General features: G+C 52.1%; 1 protein-coding gene across 9 annotated transcripts; it reads left to right on the forward strand.

The window, feature by feature from the left end:
• Positions 1–883: 883 nt before the first annotated feature.
• On the forward strand, positions 884–21,899 carry LOC124978927 (secreted and transmembrane protein 1A-like). Of its 9 annotated transcripts, none has more exons than XR_007107584.1 (8): positions 973–1,120; positions 2,131–2,300; positions 3,209–3,517; positions 4,270–4,326; positions 4,571–4,728; positions 5,139–6,877; positions 19,472–19,583; positions 21,811–21,899. XR_007107584.1 is itself a non-coding variant. In XM_047542859.1 (6 exons), the coding sequence occupies exons 1-5, from the start codon at positions 1,008–1,010 to the stop codon at positions 4,699–4,701; spliced, it is 780 nt and encodes a 259-aa protein (XP_047398815.1). In that variant the 5' UTR covers positions 973–1,007; the 3' UTR covers positions 4,702–4,728; positions 5,139–10,582. The 9 variants fall into 9 exon arrangements, 5 of the variants coding, with proteins under 5 accessions (XP_047398816.1, XP_047398815.1, XP_047398817.1 ...); XR_007107586.1 differs by having other exon boundaries at positions 4,273–4,326; positions 21,811–21,896; XR_007107585.1 differs by lacking the exon at positions 21,811–21,899 and adding an exon at positions 20,039–20,050.
• Positions 21,900–22,209: the final 310 nt, after the last annotated feature.

Here is a 22,209-nt window from a genome sequence, read left to right on the forward strand (position 1 = left end):
TGAAACAGACAGGGAGGGACCACAGTCGAACTCATCCTATGGACTCGTATCACCCTGACACCAAAACCAGACCAAGGTCCTAGGAATGGCAACTGCAGACCAGTGTCTCCATTGGACATAGATGCATGGCTCATTAATAAAACATTGGCAAGCCACATTTAACACAGCATGGTCAGGGGGCTTCATCCCAGGGATGCAAGTCTGGTTCGACATACAGAAATCAAAAAATGCAATCCACCACACAAATAGAATCATGAAAAAGAATCACGTGATCATGTCTGGAGTCATGCCACCACACTAGCCTTCTGCCCACCCCTGCGCCTGCCACGACCCCCAGCCCTGCCTGGCAGGGACCCAACCTGCCTTTCCCACAGCTCCCAGCCCTGAGGCGCCTTGTGGATTCTGAGTAGCTCTCCTGGGCAGGAGCCGGTCCCCAGTGCACAGGGTGGATCCCGCTGGCCTGACGCCTGCAGAACAGTGAACCCTCCCAAAGGAGCAGCCCCAGAGCCCTTGAGCAAGGGCACATTCCGCCCTGGCCCTGCTAGATGGTGCCTCTGCAGCCTCCCACATGTTTTTCTGAATATCTTTTTATCTTATTTATTTATACGTGGTGCTGAGAATCAAACCCAGTGCCTCACACATGCCACTGAGCCACAACTCCTGCCCCAGCCTCCCACTTTCTTTGCAGTGCACAGTTCTGACAACCTGCCACGACATGCTACCAAGAGGGTGGGACAATCTGAGGACACAGGCAGTTCCTGAAACCCCCGTGGCTTCCCAGAATGGTCTCCTCCCTGCTTAGGACAGTCCCCTTGCACGAGACCTGCCTCCTCCTCCCAGTCCCTCCCTCTGGGCTCTTTCGGTTTTCCTCTGGGCGGGACAACAGAAACCCGTGGCGGGAAGAGGCACCAGGAGGAGCAGCAGCAGCAGGAGCAGGGCCAGAAGGAGAGGCTGGAGGGAGCAGGTGAGGGGCTGGCGTGGGCAGGGGACTGGACACTGGTGTGGGGATGGGGCCTCCAGTCCCGTCCTGGCTGCAGCCCCTCCAGGACACTCAGCCCCTGGCCGCCTCCTGCTCAGATGTGCTGGGAAGCTCAGGGTTGGAGTCTGGCCAGGTCTCCAGGTGTGTATGAGGGACGGGCAGGCCCCAGAGGGGACGAACCCCGTCTCTTCTGGATCCCCAGGCTGGGCTCTGGGAGGGGCGAGGCAGCATGTGAACTCTGGGGTCCCCCAAGAGGGACGGAGCCCCACACTTCCCACCTCCTCTCCCGCGGAGCTGTGCCCCGGGCTGAGCTCATTGGCTCCCTGCCACTCCACTGGTGCAGACGTGTGCACACCACACACACAGGTGCACAGATGTGTGTGCACACCACACACTGATACACAGACGTGTGCACACCACACACACTGGTGCACGGATGTGTGTGCACACTACACACTGGTACACAGATCTGCACACACCACATGCACTGGTGCACGGATGTGTGCACACACAACACACACTCACTCTGGGGCACAGACATGTGTGCACATTCACGCTGGCACCTGGTTTGCACACACACTCATACCCTCCTGACAAGCAGGGCATGTGCACTGCCCACGTTCATGACAGACAGGCATCTGGGCCTCCCCACGGCCTCTCCTTCTGGCTGGACTGCCCTGAACTCTCCGCTCCACTATCCCAGGCCCATCACTTCCCTGGGAGGCAGGGGGGTCAGACTGGGGCTCCTCTGGGCAGCTGGGCAGTATCTCAGGAAGGGAGGCAGAAGGTGTCTCCGGGGTTGTCTCATGCCGTTCCCAGGGGTGTTGGGCTCGTCACAAGTCTCAGGCAGGGCCCGCAGTCTCCCCTGGGGCCTGGGTGGGTCCCCTTGTGTCAGGGGGACACAGACTCCTGTCTTCCAGGAGCTTCCTTGGGTTCCTGTGTCCAGGGCCACACATGTTAGGAAGCACAGGGATGGGATGGAGGGTGGGTGCTGGGGACCGGACACTGGGCAGAGGCTCAGCCGTGGAAGGCACAGCTGGTCCAGGAGAAGCTGGGCCCCTGGGCTGCCCAGCCCCTGGCCAGGTGGAGGCAGCTCCCTCCAGCCGGGCCACCACCTGGGGACTTCTGACCCCTGGGCTTCCCTCCCTGCAGGAGTGTCCCAGGAACTGGTGTCCAGGACAAGGGACCACAGAGGCCTCCCCGCAACGGCCAACAATGTGGGCCCGGCCCTCTGTGTCCCCCGGATGTGTCCCCCAGCCCTGTGTTCTCAGCATGCTCGGGATCCTGCTCCTGCTCACCTCTCTGAGTGCTCACAACACAAGTAGGTCTTGGGACCCTGACCCTCTGCCAGAGAAGGGTCTGGGGTACAAGCGGTGGGAAGGGCAGACAAGGTCAGGCCCAGACCTGACCATGCCCCAAGAGATGACTGTGACCCTGCCGACCTCGGCCCCATGGGTGAGCAGCCAGGCTGGCGACCCTGGGTCCTCGAAGGGCAAGCCCCGTGCACCCAAGGACAGCAAGGGTGGGCGCCCCCAGCAACGACTGCTGGCCACTGTCCAAGCATGGGTGGGGGATGTCCGAGACCACGCCCAGGCTCCAAGGGAAAGAGGGTCCCTGAGAGTTGGAGCCTGGGCCATGGCCAGGGAATAGGAGGCTCCACGGGACTGAGGACCTGCCAGCCTGGTCCCTGATCCATCCTGGTCAGCGGCCTCAGCATCACCTGGGCCTCAGAGAGGCAGGCACTCAGAGCACCAGAAGGGGATGTGTAGTGGACAGGTCCCCAGTGATTGCCCAGCACAGCCCTGCAGATCCAGGTTGGCCGTGCAAAGACACGCCCCGAGTGCTGTCCAAGACACCAGTGACCTGGTCACTCTGATGGCCAATGGGGGACAGTGAGAATTTGGGGTCAGATCCCCCCAGGATGTGCTACTGGAGATCTTAACACCACACAGACCTCCCTGGAGCCCAAGTGGTGGAACCACACAGGGCAGGGGACTGCAGGAACATCCTGCTGACCAGCTGACTCATGCCGAGTGACCAGCTGGGGGACAAAGGGCCCCTCGGGGCAGTGCGCTTCTGGCTGCCACACCAGTTCACCCAGCCCAAGTGTGAATCGCGCATAGAGCCCCTGGAGGCCTCGACACCACCCCTGCCCCAGCTGGGGAGAGCATCCAGTCCAGCTCTCCAGACCCCGCCCAGCCCACGTGTGTGACCCTCCCCTCCACGCAGGCTGGGACAACCCCTTCTGCACAGAGGGCGTGGTGTCCGTGTCCAGGGGCCGGCAGGCAGTGATGGCCTGCAACATCTCCAACGCCTTCTCCCACATCACGGTCCGGCTGCGCACCCACGGGAAGGACTGGACCATCTTCAGTGAGAAGGCCCCAGGGCGCTTCTCCAGGGCTGGCTGGCAGCTCCAGGTGCAAGGCGGCCAGGCCCAGCTGGTGATCGCAGCCGCCCAGGACGCCCACGCGGGGCTCTACCTGTGGCGTCTGCAAGGGCTCCAGAGAAACTACAAAGTCACATCCCTGAACGTGTCAGGTGAGGCGGGCCCGGGGCGGGGCCAGAGCCAGGACTGCGCAGGGAGGCGGGCCAGGGGCGGGGCGTGGGCGGGGCCTGCGAGCAGCGGGGCGGGTTCCCCACTGGGTGGGGCAGCAGCCAGGAGGAGCCACAGAGCAGAGCCCAGAGTCCTGGGGCACAGAAAGGCTCACACGCCTGGCTCCTGACCAGATGCAGCGAAGCAGAGGAGCCTCTGGCCCTCCAACCCCTGTGCCTCCGTCCTAGCCTCCCTGAACTTGCCGGCCCAGCGCCCGCCTGATGAGCCTGGCGGTGGACCCGGCCACCCGACAAGGGCGAATTCTCTCCAGACCACAGCCACCCAGGACTGCCCTCCTGTCCTCACCTGGCCCCCACCTTCCTCCCTTCCCCACCTGCTTCTGTCGGTTGTCCACGAAATAGAAGAGACCGCAGAAAACGTCCCCCTCTCCTGAGCCGACATGACCCCCAGGCCTCTCCAGGGCTCTGGGGGCATGCCCTGGATGCCCATGCCCTCCGTGCCCAGTCGTGCCCCTCCAAGCCTAAACCCCACTGCCCCCCAACCCGTTCCTTCCCTGCGAGAACCAAGGTGGCTAGGCCCCCACACTGGTCTACTCCACCTCTGTCACCTACCCAGCGGGCAAGGGCAAGGGCTGCGATCTGGCCCCTGGCGAGGACCCAGGGAGCCCTACCCATGCTCCTGCTGCCCAGAGCTAGTAGCCATCAGGACTGGCTCCCAACCTGACTGTGCTCCCCAGCAGAGCCTCAAGACCTGGACGAGGCAGCCGGCCTGGGGCCTTCCAGGCCTCCCTGGGGTAGGTGCTGCATCCCTGCCCCTGAGGCAGCACCCCCTCCCTGGGCTCCTCAGTGCCCAGCCCACCCCAGGACCACTGTGCCCAGAGCCTGTCCCACCCGCCAGCCTCCCTCTCCCCAGTGATGTCCCTGCCAAGGGGGTGTGGGTTGGGCAGGTGTCAGGCGGTGGGGGACCCTGCTGTGGCCAGTGGGTGATGCCTGGAGCAACCAGGGATGGAGGTGACTCTGCCCACCTGTCCCTCCCAGATGCTGCAAGCCAGGTCCTCGGCTCAGAGACTCTGCAAGCCAGGTCCCAGGCCACACCCCAGTCCATGGTGGGAGTCCTGGTTGCTGTCCTTCTCTTGATCCTGGTGGTGGGTGCCCTCGGATGGTGCTGACACCAGTGTTCTCTGAAGTTTGTGCAGGTGAGAGGCCTCCACGTGGTCCAGGGCAGGGGTGGGGCCTCCTGGCGTACTGGGCAGTCTGCCCCTCGGTTTTGCACCTTCAGTGGCTCAGGATTAGAGTGGGGATGGGGGCGTGTCCAGTCCACATTTCCCCAAGCCCATACTTGTCCTCAGGACCCCAGGAAAGCAGTATAGGAGTGATCTCTCTGCCCCTTCCTGAACTTCTGTCTGGGACAGACCTGATCCTTCTGAGCCCAGGGGGTGTGGGATCCATTGCAGGACTCAGAACCCAGCCTGGGCGCTGTGTATGCGTGTGCGTGTGTGTGCGCGTGCATGTTTGGGCGCGCGCGCGTGTGTGTTGTGCACGTGCAGATGCAGAGCTGTGTGGCCTGGAGTTGCCTGGCCACGCCTGAGTGTCTGCAGGGCACCAGGTGGAGCCCATCAGAGCGCACCTGGAGCGGGATCTCAGCTCCTCCAGCCCCACAGTGAGAAAAGCAGGTCCTGCACAGTCCTCTCCGTCACTCCACCCAGACAGAGACCCACCCAGTGGTCTCCAGCCCCTCTGTGCTGCCTCTCCTCTGCTCTCAAACTGCACAGCCCTTGATTGACAGGATCTGCCCCATCTCTGCCTCTTATCAAGGGGGGGCTTGGGCTCCTCTCTTGCTGCTGAGGCCCCTGCACTCCAGGGTTTTCCCACTCCCTGAGAGACCCCAGGACAAGCCATAGGACCTCCAGCTTTGGAGGTGGACCATGGGCACACGCCTGTCTTGACTAAGAGCAGAAACAAGTGTTGTGGACCCTGCAGTCAGGGCTCCAGGGACCTAGACGGGGGATTCCAGGTCTTTGGTGCCAGGCTGCCTGCATACCTGGACCAGCTGCAGGAGCCCTTGGAAAGGAGGTGGGAGATGGGACAGGTACCTGCAGGTGCCCCTGGGGAGTACTGCTGGCCCCTCAGCTTCCCTAGGCCTCTGCTGGGGGTATCCCTGCCTCAAGACCACCACACCGGCTGCTTTTAAAAGCCTCCAACATGCTAACCCTTAAACAAATATAATAAACCAATTAACAAGCCACCAAGTCTGCTGGGAAATACAGCTGTTCTCATATCAACCCATGCAGACTTGCCAGGAGCTGTTGGGTTCCGATGGCTGTTAGTGAAGGCCTTGCTCCTGCGGAGCCCCCAGGCCCAGGGGGACCCTGCCTGGGGTCGAGCCCCCAGAGCCAGCGGCCACAGAGTCCCAGTGAGAACTGGAATCACAAGTGTCCCTCGGCCAGCCCAGCCAGCTGCATCTACAAATGGGCATTTGCTGGCTCTCTGTTCCTATCATGGTAGCATTTCTATAGGACAGGGACAGCAGGTGAGCTGTCTTCCCAGTTTGGGCCAAACTGTGATTAAGTTCATTTTCCCTTTTTATATTTATGCTCTCTTCTTTCGTTTTTATTCCCAGTTTTGGGGGCTGAACCCCAGGCCTTGTGCATGCTAGACACACGCTGACCTGGATCCCAGTCCCTCTTCGCTCATTTCTGCCTGGGCCTGGGAACAGCTCACCTCTGGTGTTCCAGTGCCCTCTGCTGGTGAATTGGCTCCACCGCACCCAGGTCTTCAGAGGGTCCAGGGACTGCAGAGAACTGTCCCCTGCCCCGCAGCCGCGGGCCCCACGTGTTTTGGGACTCTCCTCTACTGCCCTGCCCCTTCTGGCAAATGGAAAAATGAGTTTTTAGGAATGTTCGGGCTCAAAGTTTGTTTGACCCCTGGCAATTCCTCTCTGCAGGGCACACTGACCCTCCTCCCTTCCCTGGGCTTTGGGCCTTTTTGGTCAATTCGGGTTCTTCTTGAACTGATTTGGGACTCTCGAGCTGTTTGTCTGGTAGGGAAATTTGACCCCGTCTTTGGGGCTCGACTTTGAACCAGCTCAGGCTGCCGTTGGTTTTATCACCAGATAAACATCCCATCAGGCCCTGAGAATCGATCTGTTTTGCTCACCAGCATTGTGTCCCAGTCTAGACTTCCACCTCACTAGCCACACAGACTTGGGGACCTCGTCGATGACAGCTGCTGCTGCTGCAAAGCCAGGGGCAGAGGGGAACCCCGCAATCCTGGCTCCAGGCACAGAGGGACCTGCACCTGCCAGTCTCCCCAGACTACAGCTGGCTTGTGTGAAATGCAGCCCCGGTAAAACTCCCAGCACCTCTGTCTCTGTCTAGTCGTCGTCTTCCTCCTCCTCCTCCTCCTCCTCCTCCTCCTCTTCTTCTTTGGGTGGTGCTGGGGATTGAACCCAGGGCCTTGTGCATTCAAGGCAAGCACTCTACTAACTGAGCTATACCCCCAGTACTGTCTGGTCCACTTCTGACCCGTTTGGAAAAGGATCCTATAAGGACTGAAAGAGCGACCCCTCCTCTCTGGGGCAAGCCCAGCCCCCTCCCAAGAAATCATGAACGACCCTCCTGCTCTCTAACTAAAATCCCTCTTCCTCCCCTTCCTTGGTCTTTTTGGGGTACTGGGGATTGAACCTGTCACAGGAAAGGGTATCTGAAGAAGGATATGAGGAGCTCCCAGAGAGAAGGGGTGCCAGTGGGTCTTGGCTTATGTGCCAGGCAAGAACACCAGGCCCACCAGGTGGAGGCATAGGCTTACTGAGGAAAGCAGACACGTTCCAGGGAGGAGCGGGCATCTCCAGAGGGAGAGAGGGCAGCCTGCCAGCCTGGTGCTGACTTGTGGGCACAGAACTGGACAGAGCTGGAGCCAGAGCCCAGGGCGTGACTTCAGCCAGTCCTCCCTCTGCTTCCATGTTGCCCCATTTACCTTTGGAGACGAGGGCTGGGACCAAGGGCACCATGGTAGCCTCTTGCTGAGGAGTTGCACCTGCTCCTGGGTCTTCTTCTGAGACTCAGCATTTATCCCTTTATTCCCAAATTCCTATCTTAAACCCAGGGGTCCTCTACCACAGAGCCACATACCCTTTTGATTTTTTGAAATGGGTTAGCCTCAAAAATGCAACGTCCTGCCTCAGCCTCCCAAGTCACTGGGATCACAGGCCTGCGTCACTTATTCTAGGACAGGGTCCAGACGGATGGCAGAGTCAGAGTACCGTGCACCCGGGCAGGAGAAACCAGGATCAGAGAGTCAGAGGATGCCCAGAATTTCCCGGGCAAGCCTCCTGACCAGCAGTGACCAGATAACAGGGTCAGCGCTCTTCTATGTCCAGTCTTGGGGACACGCTTCTCCTTTCATGGGTCTCGGGTGAGGGGGTGTTTCATTCGATAGTCTAGTGCACTTGATAAGCTCTTGGGGATGGCACCAGAAGGCCTAAGAAGTGGCATCTCCAAATCAACAAGGGAACTGCAGTTTGAAATGTCAGGGTGCTGCCGGAAATCAGACACACGCTCTAGCGTCACTTGGAAAGGCACCCACCAGTCTGACCAGCAGCCCACCTGGGTAGCGGTCTACCTGCTATCCCTAGCACAGCGCTGGCCCTGGCTCTGACGGGAGGAGCTGGGGCCACAGTCTGCGTGACTGGAAGATGAGGACAAAGGGAGATTCTGGCTGGGGCTGCGGAGGTAGCTGCGCAGCCCAGCTGTGGACTGGGGCTGTACATGCAGGGGGCTCAGCATGGTTCCACCTAACCACAGTGTGAGACAAGACAGGTCACAGCAAACAGGCTTTTGTTACACACTGGGAAGCTCAGACTCTAGTGGCAGGCCAGACCTGGCTGCGAAGTGGAATTAGAGACATCATGGTAAGAGACCAGGGCCCGGGCAAGGGTCAGCGCCCTCCCCGCTCAGCCTTCCTCCAGGAAGCCTCCTTAACCATGGGTCCCTACCTTTGGGTTGTCGATAACTGCCCTCCTCTGAAAAGAGCCGCCGCTTCTTTGTTCTGTAAGCATCTCTATGTCAGAGACCCTGCACAGGCCCCAGCTGCACAGACTGGGAAGTTTTTTAAAAAGAGGAAAAATCCCCAATGATAGGATAGGTCTAAGATGATGTTAAATAACCTATAAATGTTGTGAGAGACTGTGCATCAGGGCTCAGAATTTGGAGTTTTTGTTTTCCTCTGGGCCTGCTGGTGTGTAATAAAGTTCTCCTTTCTGAGTGCTGCTGGCTGCTTCTCGACCAGCCTTTCCCACAACAAGACCACAGGTTTAAGTCGACAGAAAAGAGAACAGAGATCTTACCTTACAGGGCCCTCTGTTCTCCCTGATGGGCGGATGCACAGCCTCTGGGACGGGAGTGTTTCTCCTTTGCTCACACACAATAAAGCTTTTTCCTTTATTTTTTTTCTGAAAAACTGTTTCTTCACTAGTGGATTGGCATCGGCACGAGGACCAAGTTGTGGGAGCGATTTGACCTCAGCACTTACACTAAAACAGAGGTGCTTGTGGCAAACCACTGCTTTACAATCGGGGTGTGGGCACAGCCCCTCTCCACTCTTGCAGGATGTGGAAAATAACAACCTGCAGGGAGAAAGGAGAACAGTAGGCCCCAGGGAACTTCCCTTATCTACAGCTGTTGCCCTACATGCCCTCCATGCCTCGCCCTAAATGAGCCCACCACCAGCTGCCAACAAAATTCCTGCTATGACCTGGCCCTGCTACACCTATAAACCCAGACCCTTGTAGCCCGTCGCCATTTTCCCCTTGAATGCAGCATCCCTGATCCGTGGAGGTCTGCCTGCCTTTATTTTTCTTTTTGTGTTCTCTTTCACTCGCTTTCATTTGGTGCCAAAACCCAGGATGGACTTTGGGGCACTCTACCCCTCTCCATGCTAATGGGCCTCTACTGCTTTTCCATATTTCCTCCCATTTCTCTCTCTCTGCACGTTATACTCAAAGAAGGAGGCCCTTCACACTCTCCAGGTCCTCTGCAGCTCAGCGGTGGCTGATAACAACCCGAAACCGACCCCAGTCCTGGGACCTGTGTCGGGTCCTTTGTTGGTGTTGGGGGCCTCCTCCTTCTAACCCTAGCTGCTTCAATTCCTTTCTTCTCTGTGTATTCAGACCTCCAGATTACAGGCTGCTTTCTGCCATTTTGTCCCCACATAAAACACCAGTCTTCTCATTCTTCAGGGAGGTCAGGTCCCTTGCTGTATCTTGCAGAAGCACCCTGCCCAAGACCCTGGCCTGTTGGCTCATCTGGACCCTGGAGGTCTGCCACCATTGGGATTGCAGGAGGGGACACCCTCTCATTTTCTGGTGGACAGGAGACATCAAGGGACACTCTGATCTCAACTGCCACTGGGGCAAACCTGTCCAACATGGGCCTAGCCCATGCATCCCACAGGACTAACCCAAAGGTTGTCTCGTTAAAATCTCAAAATTAGGACTGGAGCTGGAACTCAGTGGTGGAGCACTTGCCTCCCACATGTGAGGCACTGAGTTTGATCCTCAGCACCACAAAAAAATTAATTAATTAATTAATTAAAGATATTTTTTAAAAATTCAAAGCCCTCCACCTCCAATCTGACCTCAAAAGCAAATGCCTTACTAGACTGAGTACACTGACCTGACCAGAATCTAAATTAGACAACCTAGTCAATGACCACACCTGAAGAGACTGATTTTACAAAAGAAGACATGGTTAAAATGCTCTGTGCAGGTTTTGCCTCTTAAGCTTGGAACAGCATCTTCGCTCACTTAGCTTCTGCCAGATCTCTGTCTCACCAAGGCTTGCACGGAAACGTAAATTGCAGAGGACTGCAGGGCTTGCAGGGAACTGATTTGGGACTAAGGAAAAAAAGGGTCACTTTTAAATCCAAGTCGCTTGTGGGTGGCTATCTGACCACCCTGCCTTCTTAAGAAGTTCCTCCCTGAGCACTGCAACACAGGAGGGAATGATGGTCAAGTCGTCTTTACCCTGAGAATCTTTACCTACAAATTTCAGGGCTCTCTCATTCTCTCAATTTCTGAACTGATTCTAATCCGTACCAGAAAGTAAACTCCGATCTGATAAAGATGTTCAGCATGCTGCTTTACTAGAGTAATTAAAGGCTCACGTCATTGTTTTAGAATTTTTTTTAATTCTATATTTCTGAGTTCATGGTTTTATGGTGAGTTTTATGGTTTTATGGTGAATTCACATTTGATCCTGCAAACCTGCAAACCTGAATAAAATCTTTTTCTGATCAGTCTATATCTAACTACAGAGGATTTTTACACTCTGTCTTTGTTCAGGGACCAACTTTCAAGGGTTACCTCTCAAATACATTGGGAAAATTTCCTCTTGCCACAAACAGCTACAAGAGCTCTGTCTCCTGTCTGTTTTGTGTATGTGTGCACACCTCTGTACTGTACTGTTGTGTCTACATGACACAACATGCATGAGTCCACATATCATGTACCTAGTATCAAAATTGACATATAGATAAATGAGTGCTCATAAATTAAAATTTAAATGAGAAATGGATCCAAAAACATTTTAGTTAACTTGACTTTAAAAAGGGGTTCAATTTAAAAAAAGATGAAAATAAAGATGTCTGTAAAATTATTAACTCACAAATTTCTCTAGTTGGTCAGATAATTAATGAAATGTTGGTCTCTATAAAATGTCTAAATGTAATATCCATTGCTTCTAGGATTTTTCTTCAACAAGAAAGACATGGCTAGTACTGTTCACTATACTTGTCTGATATCTTCGTTTTTACAGTAAAAAATGAATAAATTAGATTTAACATCAATGGCATTAATCAAGTGAATGTGTTTGTTAGGGACACATCTGATTAATTTACAAAGTTAAAGTGCTAAACCGTCAACCATTAAAATATAAAATCAAGTACTCTTGACTTCTTAAACTCCATAAAGTAATATATTTAAACATTATATGTGTTTTCATAAACGGGTAAATGAAAAGACTTGAGATTGCTTTGTGTCTGTGTCTTCACTAATACAAGGTTACTAAGAGTTAAGATTCTAGCAAGTGTAATTTATATGCACAGAGTATAAAAGGTTTCAGTTGAGTTTCAATTAAACTACTAAAAACATGGAAGTATTCCATCTTATTAAAGTGAAGTAATTTGTCTAAATTCAGAAGTTTTATAAGGTTGTTTCAGAATGTAAATTTTAAAAATGGATCAACAGTTAGGAAAGAGATGAGAAAGTTTTTAAGTGTGGAAATATATTTTAGTATAGAAAGTAGAAGGAAAAGAAAGGTTTCTGGATGAGAAAGTCTTGTGGTAAAGTAAAAAGTTGTAGAATGTCTAAGTAAGTTGCAGAAGGTTTGTGGAAGGCAAATGTCAAAAAGTTTAGGTGGTTGTATATAAGTAGTACAATCAGTTAAAATTATTCAACATTTTTCCCTAAGATCAAATATTAATGTACTGATATAAGCCAAAGTTTAATACTCTATGGGTTGAACTTTCAAAGATTTCTCAAAACATTAATCTATTCTTATCTATCAAGATAGTTTCTTGAGTCTGTTAACTTTTGTTCTTTAGAGAAACTAGTCTTGAAGGAATTAGAGTTTGTACAACTCTGGTTAAACAACAACTATTATTTTAGAGTATTATACTACCTTAAAGAGTCTAAAGTTTTATTTAAAATCTAAATTTGGTTAATATAAGAACAGCAGTGTAATCATTAGACTGTTACTAGTGCCTTTTCCATATCTTTCAAGTACCTAAGTCTTTAAAATATAAGGTTTAGAAGAGCATTTTACCAAGTTGGTGTTCTTCAAACTAAAGTTTAATGTAAAGATTTGGAATTATAAAAGTATGTTTCTTGGTTCATAGCTATTATACAAACTCAATCTGTTTTTACTCTTGCTAATTTCATTTTGTATTTTCCTTATAAACTAACTATTATCTGTTAGTTCCTTACAGAAGTATAACTTTTAATACGGACAGGATATAAGACTAACTTCCAGTACTAATACAGACCCTAATTAAAAAGAAGGGGTAAATACCTATAAAGTTATAAACATTAAAAGTAAAACCCAGTACTCTTACTTTAAGACTGGTGAAACTGGCTTGTTGGATGTTTAGGACCAGAGCTTAGAGACTAAAGTTAAGGACATAAAAGAGTCACAAAAGGGAAAATAGCCAATATTTGGCTCTTTCCCTCTGAGGTCAGTTCGAACCCAGGGAACAAAGGGAATTCTCTAAGGGCTGTGCAATTCCGGGCCACATGACCTTCCAATCAGGGAGTTCAATGAGACCCTGGAGAACAGAAAGCTGACCAGGGCACATGCTGCATGGGGGAGAGTCATTGAAGAAGGAGACATCCCTGACACTTCCAAGGGAAGCCACATGTTTCAAAGACATCCTGACCATCCTGGCAGGTGGCACTAAAGAGCTAAGAGGCTGCTCTTGAATTCCCAAGAGTGACCCCTAAGGGAACTCAGCTGACTATTAACAATAGAATGTCCCGACCCGCGGGACATCAACGCAGGATGGCAAACCTAAGAGAGAAGGAATGAAGGGACAAGAGACACAGGGAGTGACAGCAAGACAGGAGTTCTAATCAAGCTGCAAATTGTTATTGTTCTCAAGGGTATTTATGCTGAGGGAATGAGGGTATGATGAGACACAGGCTGGTTGGCTGTGTTTTTCTTTTGGGCTCCTGATAAGGTGCAAGTTCACGCAGGCGGGAAGGTGAAATCCCGGAAGAGAAGCGGGGGCGGGCCATAGGCAAAACTATCAGCCGGGAGTGGGGAGGGGGCGCGCTCCGGGAATCTGTCAGCCTTCAGCTGCAGGGTGCCTGAGTCAGCTGCAGGGTGTTTGTGCAGGGGAGGCAACCACAAAATGCTCCCTGGGCTGCTGCTTATCATAAAGGTCAGAACGTCCTCAGAATGAGAACTTCTTCTTGGTCCCTGACATTTCCCCCTTTCTTATATAAAATTATTGACCATATTCTGAGAGCCATATTTTAAAGGGGTGATAGAGGCTATGTGGCGAGGCAGGGGCGTGGCCTGCCTGAACAGGTACAGCGCTGGAGTGACAATCCCTCGGGAACTGCGCCTGTCTTAGGTTGTCCATGACAGAGCAACATCCTTACCCGTCATTGGATAATGAGGCTCTAGTCCTCATTTCCTGTCTTAGGTTGGTATGAGCTCTCACGAATCTTACCCGTCATTGGCTGTCCAGTTCAGCTCACAGGGGTGATGGTCTTTTAAGATCACCATCACGATCCGTCATCTCCAGTCGATGGTAATGAACCTGAATAGGTTTCGCCAGTATAGCCTCAATATGAGCTCTAAGAAAAGCCATGATCTTATTGAATATCAAAGGACCTATAGATATGATAAGCAGCAAGCAAAGGAGGGGACCTTAGCAGGGTCCTCAAGTCCTGCATGGCTGTGGGAGAGCAGTGAACAGGCAGCCATTATCCAGAGAAGCAATGGTGTGCAGTCACAGGGTTGGCCATTCAGGGGATTTTTCACATAGATTGTCGGCTGCATCTATAAGAGAGGAAGATTCATCCTCAGGGGGAAGGTTTCCGTCCCTGGGTTGTGGTAAATCATTGACCTGTTTGACCAGGCGTTCTGGTAACCATCTTGGGGCTGCTTGTTCTTGATCTAATAACAATTGTTAAGATCATAGGTATTAGGTGCAGTGATTAACAAATCATCCATATAATGTAATATATAAACTTGTGGCCACCGCTCTCTCACAGGGTCCACTGCTTGAGCAACATATTTTTGGCAAAGACTAGGGCTGGTAGCCATACCCTGGGGAAGGACCTTCCAGTGAAATCTCTGCATAGGGCCCTGAAAATTGATGCGGGGGAGGCTGAAAGCAAAATAGGGTCTGTCATCAGGATGTAAAGGAATAGTAAAAAAGCAATCTTTTAAGTCGATGACCATTTTATAATAGTCCCTAGGAATAGCTACCGGTGTAGGGATGCCTGGCTGTAGTGCCCCCATCGGGCGCATAACCTTATTGATAGCGCGCAAATCCTGTAAAAGGCGCCATTTGCCTGATTTCTTCTTAATAACAAAAATAGGAGTGTTCCAGGGTGAGGTTGAGGGTTCCACATGGCCGGCTGTCAACTGTTCCTGTACTAACATGGAGGCAGCCTCTAATTTTTCTTGGGTAAGGGGCCACTGATCCACCCACACAGGAGTTTGAGTTTCCCAAATAATTTTGTCTGCATGGGGTACAGGAGGGTCAGGGATCGACACTAAAAATCCAAATACCCAAGTCCAAATTTGTCTGTTTTTTGTATGGGCTGTACAGGCTCAACCTGTCCTTGTCCTAGCCTCCCAAGGCCTGTACCAGGGATAAAGCCCATACGAAGCATTTGATGAGTGACTAAAGAGTCGGGACTAGCAAGAATAACTTTCATTTGGCTTAGAATGTCTCGTCCCCAAAGGTTGACAGGGAGATCAGGAACAACGAAGTGGGTAACAGTTCCTTTATTTCCTGTGTTATCTTTTGTGTCAGTCCAGTTGAGCACCCTGGAGCTAACTAAGGGGTTTTTTGATTGCCCTATTCCTTTAAGGTCAGTTAGTGATGAGGTGAGGGGCCATTCTGATGGCCAATATTTTTGAGAAATAACTGTGGCATCCGCACCAGTATCTAGGATCCCTTGGAATTTTCTTTCCTTCAATAAATAAGGTAAGAGTGGGTCTTTTGTGGGAGATAGGTTGGGCCCAATACACATCAGAGGAACCTAAAGAGGCCGTGTTTCGTGGTGAATTTTGGGTGGCGGGAGTGTTTCCTGAATTGAGGGGAAGGAGTATTAATTGTGCAATTCTTGTTCCTGCAGGGATGGCCGCTATTCCCTTAATAGCTATGGCCAGTATTTTAATTTCTCCAGTGTAATCATTATCAATGATGCCAGGGAAGACCTGAACACCTTGTAAGGTGGTAGAAGCTCTCCCAAGAATAAGAGCACACATATGAGGTGGAGGGGGGCCTACAACCCCAGTGGGTATTATTTGGGGTCCTTGCATAGAGTCTAATATTGTATCGGTGGAGGCACAGAGGTCCAATCCTGTGCTGCCTGGGGTAGCACGTTGGAGGGAGGTGATTGTGGAGAAGGACAGGGAGCCTGGATTGGGTTGGGAGTCTGAGAGGGAACAAACCTTATTGCCTCTGGGTTTGCTCTGGGGGTGGTCGGGGCCAGGGGCTGACCCCGAGAGGAGTTTCCCGGGAAGTTAGAGGGAATAGGCTGTCCAAGGGCATTGATCTTGGATCTACACTCCTTGGCCCAGTGGTGACCTTTACCACATTTAGGGCAAAGGGTGAGTGGAGGTGGTTTAGCCCCTGTTTGAGGAGATATGGGTCCTTGACCCAGTCTCCCTGTTGGGCACTCTCGCGCAAAATGGCCAGGTTGTTTGCAAGTAAAGCAAGTACGTGGGCCAGGGTTGTGAAGGGCCTTGGTGAAGGCGGCGCCAATAGCGAGACCCATGGCATGGGCCGTTCCTACCCCAGCACACAGTCTAATGAAGTCAGAAAGGTCCACTTTATCTTTATGGGGACGAAGAACATCTTGACATATTGGGTTGGCATTTTCAAAGGCAAGATATTTTACAAAGGAGCTCTCGCTTTCACTTGGTCCAAGTAAGCGCTCCGCAGCTAGATTAAGCCGGGCAACAAAGTCACTGTAAGGCTCGTCAGGACCCTGACGAATTTTTGCTAGGGAGGTGATGGCTGAGCCCTTTTGAGGGAGCCGTCTCCAAGCGTGCAAACCAGCAGTTTGAACCTGTGCTAGGAGCCCAGTAGGAAAGCGCGCCTGTTTAGGGTTAGTATCAAATGGCGCATTACCCACTAGTTTAACATAGGTCCAGGATTTAGAGGAAGCCTTGGTTGAATTTTTTTGGGCAGTTTCCCGACAGTATTCCCTAAAGTCTGCGTTCCACAACAGGAAGTCACCTGCACTGAGGGTGGCTCGGGCCAAAAATTTCCAATCATTAGGGGTGAGCCATTGTGTACTATGGTTCTCTAGCAAGGCCAGTGTATAAGGTGCAGTGGGGCCATACTGAGCACAAGCCTTTTTAAGTCTTTCAAGAAAACAGAGGCTCAGCCTTTTATAAGAACCAAGGGCTCCACTCTGTCCAGAGGTGGGCTCCTCCTCATCCCCTGATTCCTGGTCCTCCTCTTGTTCTCCCTCTGGTTCTACCTCTTGTTCCTCCCCTCATTCCTTTTCCTGACCTCCTTCTAGACCCTCTGCCTTAGTCTGTGCGAGCTGATCTGCTTGACTGCGAGTAACTGGAAAGGCAAGAACAGGCTGACCACGCAGCTTCACCTTACGAGTATTAAGGGGTTTGGGGCCAGTTTGTGTTAACTCCGTGCCCAAGGCCAGTGAGCGAAGTTCGGCATCAAGGGCTTTTAGTTCTTTTAAAAGTTGGATTTGTTCCCGCCTATGTTGGAGAGACTCACGTAAAGGGGTTAGATTAGGCAAGGGAAGCGGGGAAAAAATATCTGGGGGCGGGGGCAGTAGGTCCCTGAAGGGCCGGAGCATGAAAGGCAGGGGGTGTATAAGAGGGAAGTGGATTTTTAAGAGGTGGCAGGTCTGGAGAATGGTGTTGAGCTGCTGCCTCCTCCAGGGTAGCCTCCTCCTCTGGGGTCACCTCATCATAGGGATTTAAAACCGGATAAATCTTAGGGGGATTTTTAGGGGACTCTTTTGGTAAGGTGGGGTCTGGGAGGGTCCCGGGGTCTGGGAGGGTCCCAGGGTCCTGAGAAGGCTGAGTAGGGGGCATTTGAATACTAACTGAAGGGCATGCTGAGGCGGGGCGAGAGGTGGATTGCATCGCCTGCTCCCCAATTTTTACAACTTTTAAAGTACCACTGTCAAAGGGTGAACTTTTAAGAATCTCATTAATTAAATTCCAATAAGAAAAGGCAGTGACAGGCACCTTTTGAGGACCAAAAGTCTCATAATAATCTTTGAGGCAGTCTCCTACTCTGAGCCACCTTTTACCATCAATTGACCCCTCGAGGGGAAACCAAGGACACAAATCCTCTATGTATGAAAAGAATAATTTTAAGTCCTTTTTCTTAACACGCGCTCCCCGAGTCTTGAGGGCCTCCTTGAGACCCGACAGAAACAAATCATGTGACGAAACTGCTTGTCCCATGGTGTGTCACTCACCTCGCGCCGGCCTCACTCTCCTCCTGGATCTGACTCCCGGTCGCGTTTACCGAGGCGATCCCGAATCCCGCTTGGCCAAGTCTTCCCCGGAGGGCGGCGTTCGCTTCTCTGGCAAAGGTTCCAATCAACCACGTTGGGCGCCAGCTGTCCCGACCTGTGGGACATCAACGCAGGACGGCAAACCTAAGAGAGAAGGAATGAAGGGACAAGAGACACAGGGAGTGACAGCAAGACAGGAATTCTGATCAAGCTGCAAATTGTTATTGTTCTCAAGGGTATTTATGCTGAGGGAATGAGGGTATGATGAGACACAGGCTGGTTGGCTGTGTTTTTCTTTTGGGCTCCTGATAAGGTGCAAGTTCACGCAGGCGGGAAGGTGAAATCCCGGAAGAGAAGCGGGGGCGGGCCATAGGCAAAACTATCAGCCGGGAGTGGGGAGGGGGCGCGCTCCGGGAATCCGTCAGCCTTCAGCTGCAGGGTGTTTGCGCAGGGGAGGCAACTGCAAAATGCTCCCTGGGCTGCTGCTTATCATAAAGGTCAGAACGTCCTCAGAATGAGAACTTCTTCTTGGTCCCTGACAATAGAAAGGAACATGGTCAGTTTGACCAACTTGGTCTTGAACACCTAGCAAAAACAGTTGTAACCAAAGTACAGCCATACCTGGGCATTTAAAGAAAAGATGATAGTTTTTTTAATTTTTTTAAAAATATTTTTAGTTGTAGATGGACATAATACCTTTATTTTGTTTATTTAGATTTTTTATGTGGTGCTGGGGATTGAACTCACATGCATGCTAGGCGAGCACTCTACCACTGAGCCACAACCCCAGCCCATGATAGTTCTTTTATGGAACTGAAGATGTGCACTTGTGTCAGCCCCACAGTCCTGGTGCCCCCCAAATTCTGAGGCATCTTTTTCCTTTGTGAGGTACATATTTACCTCTGCCTACCAAAAATTGGACTGGCCTCTCTACCTTGGTCTTCCTTACTCCTCAAATTGGCATTGTACCTAACAACCAAAGTTTGCCTATCCTAATAATGGTGCACACCAGAGAGGCCTTCAGTTTATTCCCCTACTCATAGGGCTAGAGATATCCACAAGGGTTGGCACAGAAGCAGCTGGATTAGGAGCCTCTATACACTACTATAAAAAATTGTCAGTACAGGTTATCAAAGATACCCAACAGGTCACTGATTCAGTACCAACTTTACAAAATCCATTGGATTCCCTGGTGTCTGGCATCCTGCAAAATCATCAGGGCCTAGATCTCCTTACTGCTGAACGAGATGGCCTGTGCTTCTTCCTCAGGGAAGAATGTTGCTTCTGTGTCAACCAATCAGGACTCGTCAGGGATAAGTTTACACAACCACCGGACCAATTGGAACAGCAGAGATGGGGACTAGCCAACTCCTGCTGGGCCTCTCTGGGAAACCTAGAATGGTGGACTTCCTGGCTTTGCCCTCTTTTAACACCTCTAACACTCATTTTTCTTATGATAACCTTTTCCGCCTGCCTTCTTAACTTCATACAGAAGCAACTTCTCGTAAGGTGAACCCATCTACCCAGACACCTCCCGGGAGCGTGTGAAGGCCGTCCTCCTCCTTCACTCACTCTGAGCCCCACAAGGAAGGAATGACCCATGATGACTTTGAAGTACCCTCCCTCTACAACCCCCTCAAGTCACAACCACAGGACTGTGTAGAAGCCTAAAATGCCCCCACCTCATTATCCTCTTCCAGATCTCTGACAGGGAGCCCTTCTACGCTCCTCTTCAGCAGGAAGTAGCCAATTATGATGATGTCACCCCAACTCATTGTACCCCTTCAGAGTCGGGAACGAAGGACACGGACGGTAGGCCCCAGGGAACTTTCCTTATCTACAACTGTTCCCCTGCCCACCCTCCTCCCTGGCCCTGCTAAACCCTACAAACTCAGACCCTTGTAACGCATTTCATTTTCTCCTGGAAAACATGCCCCTCCGTTGCCTCATAAAGCATCCCTGATCCGTGGAGGTCTGCCCGCCTTTCTCTTTCTATTCTCTTTCATTTGCTTTCCACTCTGACTTAGTACATGTTGTGGTTTAGATGTGGTGTCCCCCAAAACCTCACATGAGGGACAACACGAGAAGGTTTGGAGAAGCGATTGGGTAATAGCCTGAGGCTAATCCGTTAATTGATCCCTGATGGGATTGGCTGAGTGGTAACTGGAGGAAGGTGGGCTGTGGCTGGAGGTGGTGGCTCACTGGGGACGTGGCTGTGCGGCATGTGAGCCGCTTCCCTCTGCCACACTCTTCTGCCGTGATTTCAGCCTCACCTCAAGCGCTGAGGAATGGAGTCAGCTGTCTGTGGATTGAGACCTCTGAAACTGTGAGCCTCCAATAAACTTTTCCTCCTCTACAATTGTTCTAGTTGGGTCTTTCAGTCGCAGCAGTGAAAAAGCTGAGTACAACAGGGTAGCTGCTTCTGGGATCCTCGCCAACCCAGAAGCTGACTCAGCAGGCTGAGGAACTCCCTGACTGAAAGGTCTCAGCTTTGAAGGTCGGAGGCCGATGCTTGGCTGGGGCTGGGGCTCACGGTGGAGCACCTGCCGGGCACATGTGAGCCACTGCGTTTGATCCTCAGCACCACATAAAAAGAAATAAACAAATAAAATAAAGGTATTGTGTCCATCCACAATTAAAAATACATCCAAAGAGAGAGAGAGAGAGACAGATGCTCCCTGGAGCCCAGGCTGGGGGACCCTAGGTGCCTGGGGACCTGGAGGAGGCGCAGGCCCTTGGCCTATGATGTGCAGCAGTCCCAGGTTGGGGCCCGGCCTCTGAAGGATGGCCCTTTCCGTGGGACACTGGGAGGGTTCCTGAGCCTGTGCTCACCCCACACCCCAGCACCCAGGGTCCCTGGGACATCCCGACACACAAGACGGGGTCCCCGGACCACTAGTGACACTGTGGGAAGGAGTCCCACAGCATGTCATTCACCCTGCTCGTCTGGACTCCTGTCCTCCCTCCAGCGGCGAGGCCAGCCTCCCTGAGAAGCTGGCAAGCCACCCTGAGCTGCACAGAAGCTTGGCCAAGCAGCCCTGCTGCCACGTGAGCTCAGGGGTTTCCGCTCTGCACCCATTTTCTGGTCCCACACGCTTAGAGGAGACACATATTTTCTGATGGAAGACTTTTTACCCTCCCCCATTCTTTTTTATTTTTCCTCTGCTGATAAAAAGCATTGGTGGTTCCAGATTTGCTGGGCCTTTGCTGACACCCTTCTCAAGGGTGCTTAGATGAGTTCTTGCCCTGGCTTCATCCTGAGCCCTGGGGAGAAAAAGCGAGAAAAACATTTCCAAGAAGAAGCTGCTAGCTGCTGCCTCGTAAATGGACCTGGGCTCAGGTAGGCCTAGCCTAAGGACCGTTACTTATAAACCTCTTCTGATGTTTGAATTTGGGTACAAAAGGGTCTTCTGACCCGACCCATAGTCATCTATCGCCTCCCCGTGATGTGGGACCAGAGCAGACTGCAGAGTAGGACAAGAAATGGTCTCAGAGCAGGGCCAAGCATTGCGGATCCCAGGTTCTGCTGCTCTGTGCTCAACCGGGAACTCCAGGGACCACAGTGGGGCTGAAACTGGAGTTTCGAGATGGAAAGATTCCCCACTCAGTCAATTTCACAAATCTTGAAGAATAAAATCCACAGACAATCCCAGAAGGGAAGAGTAAATGGAGCCAGATTTATTTAAGTGAGAAGAGACAGAGCACCCGCCATGCAGGAGGGGGCCTGATCACAGAAAGACCCACTTTGGTGCCAACCTAGGAGCTTATAAAAGGCCCTGGCAGAGCCTGGGCGGAAGCTACGTCAAGCAGGCATTGGATTCTTCCTTTCCGTCTGGGTTCGCCCCACCTTCTGTCTCCCACTCCGGGACAAAGGCTATCGGCATCACCCCACCACTTTAGGTCAGAAGTCTTTTTACCCATAGGGCTCCTAAGTTCTGATCCTGAGGCAATGTCGCTTAGCTGCCGGTAAAACACAGTGGTCAACCCCACTCCAGCCCGCGATGGAGCCCCTGAGCACACATAAGAATTCCTGTTTCAGGCTCTGAATCTGCTTTGGGAGGACCAACTCACTGCTGCCCTCCCTCCTTGGCTGGTGTGCCTCTGACTCCGGGCACAATGTGCTGCTTGGACTCTGCTCGACTTCCCGCAGGTCCTTTCATTGGTGCTGAGACTCAGATCGGCTCTCCCATCGTTCTTGCTCTCCCTGCGGGGATCTGAGCTGCTTTGGGGTCCTACACTAGGTCTGAGTCCACCCTCACTGCAAACTCGCCTCCCATTTCACCGAGCCCTCCACTTCTCATCCACCACCAGCTGATTCGGGTAAGTTCCCCTCCCTTAGGTCAACTCAAGTGGCCTGCGCGTCCTGGGAAGTGACCGTTGAACATCCAGCACTCCCAGGCTTCCTTGCTTGGCCAGGAACCATGGCTTTCGGAGCCAC

Source organism: Sciurus carolinensis, chromosome 3, assembly GCF_902686445.1.
Source record: "Sciurus carolinensis chromosome 3, mSciCar1.2, whole genome shotgun sequence".
NCBI classification, from domain to species: domain Eukaryota; kingdom Metazoa; phylum Chordata; class Mammalia; order Rodentia; family Sciuridae; genus Sciurus; species Sciurus carolinensis.

Excerpts from the sequence above, each read along its gene's own strand:
- LOC124978927 (XM_047542857.1), top strand. The coding sequence starts at position 1,078 with ATGTGCTGGGAAGCTCAGGGTTGGAGTCTGGCCAGGTCTCCAGGT. Across the intron at positions 2,301-3,208 it reads TCTGAGTGCTCACAACACAA|GCTGGGACAACCCCTTCTGC; the intron begins GTAGGTCTTGGG and ends CCCTCCACGCAG. Across the intron at positions 3,518-3,706 it reads CACATCCCTGAACGTGTCAG|ATGCAGCGAAGCAGAGGAGC; the intron begins GTGAGGCGGGCC and ends GCTCCTGACCAG.